The following is a 13,487-nucleotide window of genomic DNA, read 5'->3' on the forward strand; positions in this document are numbered from 1 at the left end:
CCAAATAACTATTCACTTGCCTGCCTGTTATTTTATATCTGTTTGCTTATACCTTTAGTAGCTTTTGAGTTTCTTTTTCTTTTAAATATTAGTGATTAAATGAGCTAGAAGCTGAAGTGGCAAACCTTCCTAATTCATCTGTTGATTTATTTGTGAAAAGACAAGCACCTCATCAGTTTCTCAACTGGATTGGTCAGACATCTACTTCTCAAATGCCACCTGTAAGCACTGAGTTGACAAAATTGGCAGAGGAAATAGAATAATCAGAGGTGAATTTATTTAGCAGCCACTAGGGAAAATCTAACTCATTTTTGAAAATGAGGAAATCAGACCTCTTAGATAAATTGGTCTTTTCTTATGTTTTTATTTAATTGAATGAATATTCGAAAGGCAAACTGTATCTAGTTTAGAATTAAGTAGAAGTTCATGATTTGGTTTTTACATAGAATTTCATTGTTTATATTTTCTATCATTTACATCAGATAATTAAATTAGTATACTATGGTCTAATTAGAGAGAAGGCTTTCCCTAAATTATGAGCTAAGTGTATCTTGGCTCCAAAGCATGTTGAATATGTAACACCACACTAGAATAATAAAGGCCCTTTCGAGCTGTTAACCTTAAAATGAAAGCCCTTCAGTGTATACAGCATGTAATTGACATTTAATAATACCGCTATGCTGTGAAATGGTGACAAGTGGGGAATAACTTTCACAAACCAACAGGCAGTTTCCACTTATTATTTCTTAAATAGAATCATTTGATACCTCATTAACTTATGGACCAAGAGGGCCTTGAAATAGCTGTCTTAATGTTTGATTGCATTTTATAGTCAGAAAAACTCAGGTGTGTAACAGTTTTAATCAGTTCAGCATTTTAAAACTTTTGTTTTTAAGCTACACCAGGGGTCAGCAAACTATGATCCATGGGCCAGATCCAGCCTGCTACCTGTTTCTGTATGACCTGTGCACTAAAAATGGCTTGTACATTTTTATATAGTTGGTAAGAAATCAAAAGAAGAATATTGCATAACAAGTGAAAATTACATGACATTCTAATTTAAGTCTCCACAAATAAGTTTTTATTGGAACACAGCCATACTCATTTATGTATTGTCTGTGCCTGCTTTTGCATTATATTGGCAGAGTTGTGTAGCTGCTATAGAGATTGTATGGCTCACCATGCCTAAAAATATTTACTATCCTGCCCTTTACAGAAAACATTTGCCAACTCCTGTGCTACACTATTGAGTTTGGGTGATTTAGTACCTAAAATCAACTTTCTCAGTTTAGGGATCTAGCATAAAGGTCACGTTGAAAAAAATTCTTCAGGCTTTTGGAAGGTGAAGGAAACTCAACTGGGTACTGCATGAGTTTATCCTTTCTCACAGGGGCAGGGCTTTCACTTTCATTCCTATTTGATCTTATTTATTTTTTAAAATAAGCACTTGCATAGTGGTTATCGTTTATTAGACACTGTTCTAAAAGCTTTATAACTCTTCTAAATCTTCATAACAATAATATGAGGTTGGCATCTCTACAAATGAACCGACCACAGCACATCTCTTAGTGACTATTAAATAGTTAAATAGTGGAAGTTAGTGATGGGGAAGTTATTTAAGTAGTTGTAAGAGTTGAGCAGCTAGCAAGGGGCAGAACTGCAATGTGAATGAAATCATGTGGTTCCAAAATCAGTGGTTTAACCACTGTGCAGTGCTGTCTCTCCATTTCTCCTCTTACTTCTTCAGCAAAGTTTGGGTTTAGAGTAGAATTTAATAATAGGGAGATACTGTATTTTAAAAGTGTTGAGCTTATATTAGTTTCTTGGGCTTGTAACAAAGTACCACAAACTGGGTGGATTAAGATAACAAAAATTTATTCTGTCACAGTTTTAGAAGCTAGAAATCCGAAATCAAGGTGTCAGCAGGCCCTCTTCCCTCTGAAACTCTGCAACACTGGGTATAATCCTTCTGTGCCTCTTAGCTTCTGGTGGGGGCCTGCCCTCCTTGGTGGTCTTGGCTTGCAGCCCCACCTCTCCTGTTTCTGCCTATGCTGTCTGTGTGTTCTTCTGGTTCTCTATCACTGTGCCTGTTCTCCTCTTCTTTACAGAACACCAGTTATATTGGTTTAAGGGCCACACTATTCTACTGTGGCTGTATCTTAATTTAACAAATTATATATGCTGTGACCATATTGCTAAAATAAGTCACACTTTGAAGCCTTGGGAAGGACGTGAATTTTGAGAGGACACTATGTAACCCAGTTACAAAGCTTACTAGCCTGTTCTTGGTCTCTAGAGCTAGCACCTTTCTCGTTAGGCCTAGAAACTCTAAATGAGAAGTGAAAATTGTACATTAAGAATTTCCAGGGCTTTGTGTCTTCTATTGTGGTGTTAATCCTTTGTTAGATTATATGCTATCTGGGAAGGCTTATTTATCGTTCTCAGCTCCTGCCTTTTGACCTTTTGCCCATGATTCATTTGAGACTGGTTTTCATTCTGGCCTTCTGAAATGTTCTGTGAGTTTTTTAAAGAACATTCTATCAAATGTTATAAGCTGTGAGAATGTTGGTTTGTCTTTATTCTTGTGAATTTGTGATATTTGATTCAGAAACCAGCTTTGTATGGGTGGTTGAATTCTGGTTGTTTCCTTTTAAGAATCCTTTGTATCCATGCCTATGGGATTTGTAAGGTTCAATTAAGTGATCATAGTTATTTTTATTTTTTCTGTGATTTTTATCATTGTTAAAATATTGGATTTTGAGAAGTGTGGAGTTGCTTCAATTCTAGACCTGGGAGCTTCTCTTTTTCCTATGAAATACTAGAGTTATTAGTAAATTGTGTCAACCATTTCCTTTCATTTATTTTACAGGGTGCTCGGGAAACATTTGAGAACTATTACCGAAAACAGAGGCGAAAACAGGCCCGTTTGGTACTCCAGCCTCCATCTAACATGGTAGGATCACCAACTCACTTCTCTCATTTTTTCACTTTCTTTGCTGGCATCTTCGAATTATTTTACATGTGTACTTCTGTTTTTTTAAAGTGTGACTTACAGTAAGACAATAGCAATGAATATGTATTGATTATTAGGTTTTAGGCATTGTTCTACGTACTAGATATGTATTGTCTCATTTCATCCTTATTGTAACCCAATAAGGTAGGTATTATAAATTTACCTTTTAGTCTTGGGAACTGAGTCTCACTAAATTAAGTAACTAATTTTAACTTTGTCTTCATGTCTTAAAATAGAAATGGTGACTTTTTCCCTTTTTGCTTTGTTGCAGCATGAAACTTTAGATGGTTACAGGAAGTATTTTAATCAAATTGTAGGGTAAGTATATATCTGTGTGTGTGCCCTCTGTCTATATATTTAAATTTATATACTTTGAATACATAGATTAGTGAGACTTGGAAAAACAAATCAAGTTTTTCTTGGGAAGCTCTTTTTAAAAATTCTTAAGACGAGATTTATTTTTGACTTTCTGGTGATTTCAAAGGAGTGTCCTACTGGTTTCAATATTGTATTGTTGGAAAATACATTGTGGATAAAGGGAGAAAGGCATTGAATTTTAATCTTATTATATTTGATGTTTGTCTCTCTATTCTTGGTAAGAGGGAACCAAATAATCAGCAGAAGCTGGCAGTCTTTCTAAAAGGGCCATATAGTAAAGTATTTTAGGCTCAGTTAGCCATATGATTTCTGTCACAACTGTTCAGCTCTGACTTTGCAGTGTGAATGCAGCTAAGACACTATGTAGATGAGTGAGCTTGACTGTGTTCCAATAAAACAGTATTTATAAAAAGCAGTGGGCAACATTTGTCCCATGGGCTATGTAGTTTGCCATCCTCATCTAGAGTATATATACTAGTATGGATTTTTAGTTACCAAAAAAATATCCCAAATGTAGGCAACTTACTTTAATTGCAAAATAATGACATGTAGTTTAAAGAAAGGGAAGTTGGATTGTTTCTTGAAATTCTTTTTTTTTTCAGATTTAGATTGTTTTGATGTAATTGATAATTTTGATTAAAATATAGCATCAACATTCTCTAAAGAATTATTTTAATGAGTATGAACAGTCAGGCAAGACAGCTGACAATGCATTTTAAATGCATAATAATAAAAAAACAGCATTATGCTAAAGAGTAAGTTTGCATTTTGTTACTTTTGTAAAGATACCTTTCCAACACCTTGATGAGAACATCTGTATCAGGGGATTTCTGTGTGTGATATTTTGTGTGTTGGCTTCTTAAAATGTGTATTTTATCTTTCTTCATCTCTTTGAAGTCTTGTCAATTTAAAAAAATATATTAATGGCCTGGTATTTTTAATACAATGAAATTAGTCTCTTTTACCTATAAATACATTTTCTGCCTTTTTAATATCCTAAATGACATGATTAACATTCAGTGGAAAAGTTTCTGTAGAGGAGTTAACATTCAATGTCCCGTTTCTGTAGAGGTGGTTAAGAAAAAGAAAGATATCATGATCAGGGGCAAAACTTTAAGTCCAAAAATTCTGATTTCACTTAAAATAGCAAATAGCTTTCTTTAGGAAAAAAAATTACTGTTACTTCGAATTTGATGATAGCTCTCGATGTTTGTCTTATTCTGGAAATAGTAAAATTGTAATTTCTGACAGTTGTGCTCTCTTTTTTCCTCAATCTTAGCTTTTTTGTTGTGGAGGATCACATTTTGCACACAACCCAGGGCTTAGTCAATAGAGCCTACATTGATGAACTGTGGGAAATGGCACTGTCAAAAACCATTGCAGCCCTCCGTACCCACTCGGTAGGTAAGGTGCTCAGGAGATGTTTTTCTTAGAGCTGGTTATATATACTATTTAGTGTTCTATGGCTTTAAGATAATCTTTATCATTTGGATCACCTATTTGGAGCTACAACTCCTTCAAAGTTAAATGGAAGTAGCTACTTCAGATGGACATGTTCTTTAACACTGAATCTACTTTTGTGGATGCTCTCTGTAGTAAAAAAACAGCAGATAATATTTATGGATGCTGTCTAGGTGTCAGGCATTGTTTATTTTTATTTTATTTTATTTTATTTTATTTTTATTTTGGTATCATTAATAGCAACATTGTGGTTACTAGATTCCCCCCATTATCAAGTCCCCACCACACACTCCATTACAGTCACTGTCTATCAGCGTAGTAAGATGCTATAGAGTCACTACTTGTCTTTTCTGTGCTATACTGCCTTCCTCATGCCTCCCCCACTACATTATGTGTGCTAATCGCAATTCCCCTTATTCCCCTTCTCCTTCCTTTCCCCCTGCCACCCCCCCAGTCCCTTTCCCAATGGAAGCTGTTAGTCCATTCTTGGGTTCTGTGAGGCTGCTACTGTTTTGTTCCCTCAGTTTTTGCTTTGTTCTTATGCTCCACAGATGAGTGAAATCATTTGGTACATATCTTTCTCCACCTGGCTTTTTTCACTGAGCATAATACCCTCTAGCTCCGTCCATGTTGTTGCAAATGGTAGGATTTGTTTTCTTCTTATGGCTGAATAATATCCATTGTGTATATGTACCACATCTTCTTTATCCATTCATCTACTGATAGACACTTAGGTTGCTTCCATTTCTTGACTATTGTAAATAGTGCTGCGATAAACATAGGGGTGCATATGTCTTTTTCAAACTGGGTTTCTGCATTCTTAGGGTAAATTCCTAGGAGTGGAATTCCTGGGTCAAATGGTATTTCTATGTTTAGTGTTTTGAGGAACCTCCATACTGCTTTCCACAATGGTTGAACTAGTTTACATTCCCACCAGCAATGTAGGAGGGTTCCTCTTTCTCCGCATCCTTACCAGCATTTGTTGTTCCTATTCTTTTCCATGTTGGCCATCCTAACTGGTGTGAGGTGATATCTCATTGTTGTTTTAATTTGCACTTCCCTTATAATTAGTGATGTGAAGCATCATTTCATGTGCCTGTTGGACATCTGAATTTCCTCTTTGGAGAATTGTCTGTTCATATCCTCCACCCATTGTTTCATAGGGTTATTTGCTTTTTTGGGTGTTGAGGCATATGAGTTCTTTATGTGTCAGGCATTGTTATGTGTCATTCATACGTATTTCATCCTTACTGCAAACCTGTAAGGTCAGTATTATTATTATATTTACCAGATAGTCCAGGAAACTGAACCTCAGAGAAGTTAAGTAACTGGCCTAATGATTACACAATAAGTGGTAGAACTTTGACTCAAACCTAGACAGTGTGACACCAGAGCCCATGTCCTTACCACCACTCCATGTTGCCTTTTGTAATGGCATTTAATTCTGATTTGGAGTTCATGTTTTTTTTCTCAGTTTTCTAGAAAACTGTTTGCAACATATCATTGAGTTGTCTCATTATGAGTTCCCATGATCTATTGATAAATTTTATCATAGCATGAATTTTTGATGATAATCCAGTTTATGTCAGGTAGAGAATTTTGACTGAATTAATCACTAATTCATTCAGAATTTCTTGAGCACTATTTATGTGTTAGTGATGGGAATATAACCGTTACACAAGCCAGATAAAGTCTTTTCACTCAGAGAGTTAATATTTTAATTAGGGGAGATTACCAATAAACAAATAAATGAGATTAGCAGGAAATTATAATACAAAGCAAACAATTAAAGCAAAATGATAAATGAGGACAAGAGGGTGCCTGTCTTTGGTTGAGCAGAAGTGGCGTTCTGAAATCTGAATACCAAGGAGTCACTATTTATGCAAAGATCAGTTGAAAGACCATTCTAAGTATAAGGAACAGTAGTGCAAGGGCTTTGAGGTCTGAAAAGTCTGATGTGCTTAAGGAATAATAGTGAGGAGTTAAGAATAGAAGATAATGGTGTTGGAAGGAAAAAAGATGGCAGCATAAAAAGTGAGGCAGGAACCACCTCCCAAAACCACATGTAACATGAAAATACAGCAAATAAAACTAATTCTGAAAGAGCAACTGAAGAATGCAATAGACTGCCTACATCTGGAGAAAAGAGAAGGCCTCACAGAAAAGGGTAAAATAGCAAAATCGCCATCTAGTGGGACCAAGTATTCCCTTCACCCCAGCTCATAGGTGGGATGAAGAGAAATGGAGCTGTAAGGGAGTAGAAGCACAGGAGTGCTAAATAACCAGCCCTGGAGGTCTGCTTTGGGAGCACATAACCACATTACTTGGTGCTCTGGAGATTAGAGGGGTTGGAAAGAAAAGACAGGCAGAATACTTGGAGAGACTGAGATTCTAGCTGCTGTGGAGAACAGATATCCACAACTGGCTGCTCTGAGACAAAAGAAAGGCACTTTGAAAGACTTCCCAACAGTGAGAGGGGTGCTAAAGGGGCAAAAATTACACAGAGCTTGCTGCTCAGGAGAAAGGACAGGTAGAAAAAATCATCCTGGCACACTCAGCCCAGCAGGTTGGGAACTTTCAGGAGCTTCATGCACTCCATCCCCTGGCTGGCAATGCAGCCCTGAGACACCCCACTGTGAAACACAGCCTGCTGCTCCCTCGTCCCGGCAGGCACCTGTCTGCACAACTGCTGCCCCAGCCATTGCACCAGGCCAGCTGGAGAGCTTCCCTGCCTAGGCAGCTACAGGGGCATAATGCAGAGGCTCCTCCCTGCACACTCGGCCCACTGGACTTGGCAGTAGAGGCAGATAGTGCAGCTGGGAAGCAGGAAAGAGCTCTTTCCATTTAGCAGCTTACAGCATTGCGACCCGCTGCCATTGTGCCAGGTGCTGAGCAGCTCCAGAGAGTAGAGCTTCTGTGCTCTATACAAAGTTATTATTCCATAGGAATCATTAGAAATATAAAACGGCAAAAAATTTTGTATAAATGAGAATCCCACAAACACCAGAAAAGGGCTAAGTGAAACTGAAATCACCAGTCTTCTTGGTAAGATATAACAATAAAAATCATAAACATACTCACAAGGAGGACTTCCAGAAAGAGATAGAAACTTTGAAAAATGTGGTATCTGAAATGAAACATACAAAGGAGGGATTTAAAAACAGATTAGAGGAGGTAGAGGAGACAGTAAATGAAATGGAAATTAGAGAACAGGAAAACAAAGAAGATGAGGCACAGAGAGAAAACAGGATCTCTAGGATTGAAAGAATATTAAGAGAACTGTGTGACCAATCCATACCAATATTTGTATTATGGGGGTACTAGAAGAAGAGAGAGAAAAAGGAATATAAAGTCTCTATGAGGAAATAATTGCTGAAAATTTCTACTATCTGGGGAAGCAAATAGTTTCTCAGATCATGGAAGTGCACTAGGGAACTTCCCAACATTAGTGACCCTGGGAAGACAACACCAAGACATATAATAATTAAAATGGCAAAGATCGAAGACAAGGAGAATATATTATCCAGAGAACAAAAAAAGATCACATATACAGGAAAGTCCATCAGGCTATCAGCAGATTTCTCAGCAGAAACATTACAGGCCAGAAGGGAGTGGCATGATATATTTAATGCAATGAAACATAGGGGGGCTTCCAACCAAGAATACTCTACCTGGCAAGATTATCATTTAAATTTGGAGCAGGGATTAAACAATTTCCAGATAATCAAAAGTTGAGGGAATTTACCACCCACAAACCATCTCTACAATGTATTTAAAATGGCCTGCTATAGGTGGCCCCTAAGACTGAATAGCTACCACCAGAGAAAATAAAACTAGAGTAAAAGAAGTAGACTAATCAATTACTAAGCAAATGTAAAATTAAATCAGCTACCCACAAAGTCAGTCAAGGGATACAGAGAGAATACAGAATATGACACCTAATAAGAGTGGAGGAGGAAGAGAAAGAAGAGAAGTAGTAAGTCTAGGTGATTGGTTAATATAAGAGTTTGAAACTAAAGAGAATATATCACTGAATGTGTTGCAAATATTTTTCTTCTTTTATTTTTGTTCATGATTTCCTTTTTTGGTATCTAGAAATTTCAAATGTTCATGTATCTATATATTTACCTTATTTAAAAATTTTCCTTATTGCTTGTATGTGTTCAAGGAGTTGAGCTGAGATTTTCACCATTTTACTCTTTTGTCATAGTAAAGTCTAATAAATTTGAAAATATTTTTTAAAATTCTTGCTTGTTGTGAGATTAAAAAGCCATCCCTTACCTATTTTATGGCTTGATCTTTACACATTTATGTATTTACTACCACTTATTTATTTTCACTTAGAGTATGATTAAGGATCTCATTTAATTTTTTATTATTTGCAGTACTATATCCATTGTCCTAGGATCTAACATCTTCCTTTCTTCATTGTATGGTATATTTTTATATGTAAATATTTACTATACAAAAATAGCATCTTGAAGAGGAGCCAAGATGGCGGTGTGAGTAGGACAGCGGAAATCTCCTCCCAAAAACATATATATTTTTGAAAAATACAACAAATACAACTATTCCTAAAAGAGAGACCAGAAGATACAGGACAACAGCCAGGCTACATTTACACCTGTGAGAACCCAGCACCTCATGAAGGGGGTAAGATACAAGCTGCGGTCTGGCAGGACCCGAGCGACAACCCTACCTCAGCTCCCCGGCGGGAGGAGAAGAGTCAGAGGGGGAGGGAGAGGGAGCCCAGGACTGCTAAATACCCCGTCATAGTCATCTTCACTGGGAGCGCAGACATACAGTGTGTGGTGTGCTGGATACTAGGGAAATGGAACAATAAAACATGCGAGCAGGTTCCCACAGCTGGTGCCCCAGGGACAAAAGAAAAACGAGTGCTTTTTGAAAGTCTTAAAGGGACAGGAGCCTCATAGCTGGATGGAAGCATCCTGGCACACTCAGCCCAGCAGCTGGGAATTCTGGGTAACTCTGGGTGCACTAATGCCCTGGGTGGCAGGGCAGCTCCGAGGCCCCTCACTGCAATAAACAGCCTCCTACCTGTTCCCCCTCTGGCGCAGCCCCGCCATAGCAGAGCAGCAGCCTGAAAGCAGCCACAAGCACAGCAACCACACGGAGCTTCTCCACAGTGGCCCAGGCAAGAATCACAGACCTCGTCTGCATGCAACTGCCCAGCACAAGCCACTAGAGGTCACCATTCTCCCAGGAAAGGAATGCCAGAAGCAAGTGGAAAGGAACTTGGTTCTGCCAGCCGACACTCACGCCAACTGCCCATGACTATCTCTGTAGCCATGAAAAGACAGAAGAATTTGATTCAGACCAGAATAACCCAGACATCCTCCCCCTGAGAGGGAACCTGGGGAGATAGATTTAAACAATCTTCCTGAAAAAGAATTCAAAATAAAGGTCATAACCATGCTGATGGACTTGCAGAGAAATATGCAAGAGCTAAGGAGGGAGAATACAGAAGTAAAACAATCTCTGGAAGGACTTAAAAGCAGAATGGACGAGATGCAAGAGGCCACTGATGGAATAGAAATCAGAGAACAGGAACACAGAGAAGCTGATGCAGAGAGAGATAAAAGGGTCTCCAGTAATGAGAGATTATTAAGAGAACTGTGTGACCAATCAAAACAGAACAATATCCATGTTATAGGGGTACCAGAAGAAGAAGAGAGAGAAAAGGGGATAGAAAGTGTCTTTGAAGAAATAATTGCTGAAAATTTTCCCAAACTGGGGGAGGAAATGGCCTCTCAGACCACAGAAGCATACAGAACTCCCAACACAAGGGACCCAAGGAGAACAACATGAAGACACATAATAATTAAAATGGCAAAGATCAAAGACAAGGACAGAGTATTAAAGGCAACCAGAGAGAGAAAAAAGGTCACCTACAAAGGAAAACCCTTCAGGTTATCATCAGACTTCTCAACAGAAACCTTACAGGCCAGAAGAGAATGGCATGATATATTTAATGCAATGAAACAGAAGGGCCTTGAACCAAGAATACTGTATCCAGCATGGTTATCATTTAAATATGAAGGAGGGATTAAACAATTCCCAGACAAGCAAAAGTTGAGGGAATTTGCCTCCCACAAACCACCTCTACAGGGTATTTTAGAGGGACTGCTCTAGATGGAAGCACTCCTAAGGCTAAACAGATGTCACCAGAGAAAACAAAATCACAGCAAAGAGAGTGGAACAATAAAATACTAATTAAAGGCAAAAAATAAAATCAACTACCCACAAAAGCAGTCAAAGGAAACACAAAAGAGCACACACACACACACAAACACACACACACACACACACACACACACACACACAAAAACACCTACCATACAAAGAATGGAGGAGGAGGAATAAGAAGGGAGAGAAATAATGATCAGACTGGTTTATAATAGCTCAATAAGGGAGTTAGGTTAGACAGTAAGATAGTAAAGAAGCTAACCTTGAACCTTTGGCAACCACGAATCTAAAGCCTGCAATGGCAATAAGTACATATCTTTCAATAATCACCCTAAATATAAATGGACTGAATGCACCAATCAAAAGACACAGAGTAATAGAATGGATAAAAAAGCAAAACCTATCTATATGCCGCTTACAAGAGACTCACCTCAAACCCAAATACATGCACAGACTAAAAGTCAAGGGATGGAAAAAGATATTTCATGCAAACAACAAGGAGAAAAAAGCAGGTGTTGCAGTACTAGTATCATACAAAATAGACTTCAAAACAAAGAAAGTCACAAGAGATAAAGAAGGACATTATATAATGACAAAGGGGTCAGTCCAACAAGAGGATATAACCATTATAAATATATATGCACCCAATACAGGAGCACCAACATATGTGAAAAAAATACTAACAGAATTAAAGGAGAAAATAGAATGCTATGCATTTATTTTAGGAGATGTCAACACACCACTCACTCCAAAGGACAGATCCACCAGACAGAAAATAAGTAAGGACACAGAGGCACTGAACAACACACTAGAACAGATGGACCAAGTAGACATCTATAGAACTATACATCCTAAAGCAACAGGATACACATTCTTTTCAAGTGCACATGGAACATTCTCCAGAAGAGACCACATACTAGGCCACAAAAAGAGCCTCAGTAAATTCAAAAAGATTGAAATTCTACCAACCAACTTCTCAGACCACAAAGGTATAAAACTAGAAATAAATTGTACAAAGAAAGCAAGAAGGCTCACAAACACATGGAGGCTTAACAACATGCTCCTAAATAATCAATGGATCAACAACCAAATTAAAATAGAGATCAAGCAATATATGGAAACAAATAACAACAACAACACAAAGCCCCAACTTCTGTGGGGTGCAGCATAAGCATTTTTAAGAGGAAAGTATATAGCATTTCAGGAATATTTAAAGAAGGAAGAACAACCCCAAATGAATAGTCTAAAGATACAATTATTGAAATTGGAAAAAGAAGAACAAATGAGGCCTAAGGTCAGCAGAAGGAGGGACATAATAAAGATTAGAGAAGAAATAAATAATATTGAGAATAAAACAATAGAAAAAATCAATGAAACCAAGAGCTGGATCTTTAAGAAAATAAACAAAATAGATAATATTGAGAGAAAAAGAGAGGCAACACACATCAACAGAAGCAGAAATGAGAAAGGAAACATCACTATGGACCCCACAGAAATACAAAGAATGATTAGAGAATACTATGAAAACCTATATGCTAACAAGCTGGAAATCCAAGAAGAAATGGACAACTTTATAGAAAAATACAACCTTCCAAGACTGACCAAGGAAGAAACAGAAAATCTAAACAGACCAATTACCAGCAACGAAATTGAATCAGTAATCAAAAAACTACCCAAGAACAAAACCCCCTGGGCCAGATGGATTTACCTTGGAATTTTATCAGACATACAGAGAAGACATAACACCCATTCTCCTTAAAGTTTTCCAAAAAATAGAAGAGGAGGGAATACTCCCAAACTCATTCTATGAAGCCAACATCATCCTAATACCAAAACCAGGCAAAGACCCCACCAAAAAAGAAAACTACAGACCAATATCCCTGATGAACATAGATGCAAAAACACTCAACAAATATTAGCAAACCAAATTCAAAAATACATCAATAGGATCATACACCATGATCAAGTGGGATTCATCTGGTATGCAAGGATGGTACAACATTCGAAAACATATCAACATCATCCAAAACATAAACAAAAAGGACAAAAATCACATGATCTTCTCCATAGGTGCTGAAAAAGCATTCAACAAAATTAACATCCATTCATGATAACAACTCTCAACAAAATGGGTATAGAGGGCAAGGACCTCAACATAATAAAGGCCATATATGAAAAACCCACTGCAAACATCATACTGAACAGTGAGAAGCTGAAAGCATTTCCTCTAAGATTGGGAACAAGGCAGGGATGCCCACTCTCCCACTGTTGTTCAACATAGTACTGGAGGTCCTAGCCACGGCAATTAGACAAAACAAAGAAATACAAGGAATCCAGATTGGTAAAGAAGAAGTTAAACTGTCACTATTTTCAGATGACATGATATTGTACATAAAAAACCCTAAAGACTCCACTCCAAAACTACTAG

General features: G+C 37.6%; 1 protein-coding gene across 5 annotated transcripts in view; it reads left to right on the forward strand.

Moving 5' to 3' along the window:
• Positions 1-13,487, forward strand: part of EXOC6B (exocyst complex component 6B) — a 640,335-nt gene that overhangs the window by 328,237 nt on the left and 298,611 nt on the right. For all 5 annotated transcript variants that reach the window (XM_037027188.2, XM_073211565.1, XM_037027190.2 and 2 more), the window contains 3 exons: positions 2,870-2,953; positions 3,285-3,331; positions 4,671-4,791. In XM_037027188.2, the coding sequence (XP_036883083.1) occupies positions 2,870-2,953; positions 3,285-3,331; positions 4,671-4,791 (252 nt within the window). The remainder of the gene's footprint in view (positions 1-2,869; positions 2,954-3,284; positions 3,332-4,670; positions 4,792-13,487) is intronic.

The sequence above is a fragment of the Manis javanica genome, chromosome 1, assembly GCF_040802235.1.
Source record: "Manis javanica isolate MJ-LG chromosome 1, MJ_LKY, whole genome shotgun sequence".
Classification (NCBI taxonomy): domain Eukaryota; kingdom Metazoa; phylum Chordata; class Mammalia; order Pholidota; family Manidae; genus Manis; species Manis javanica.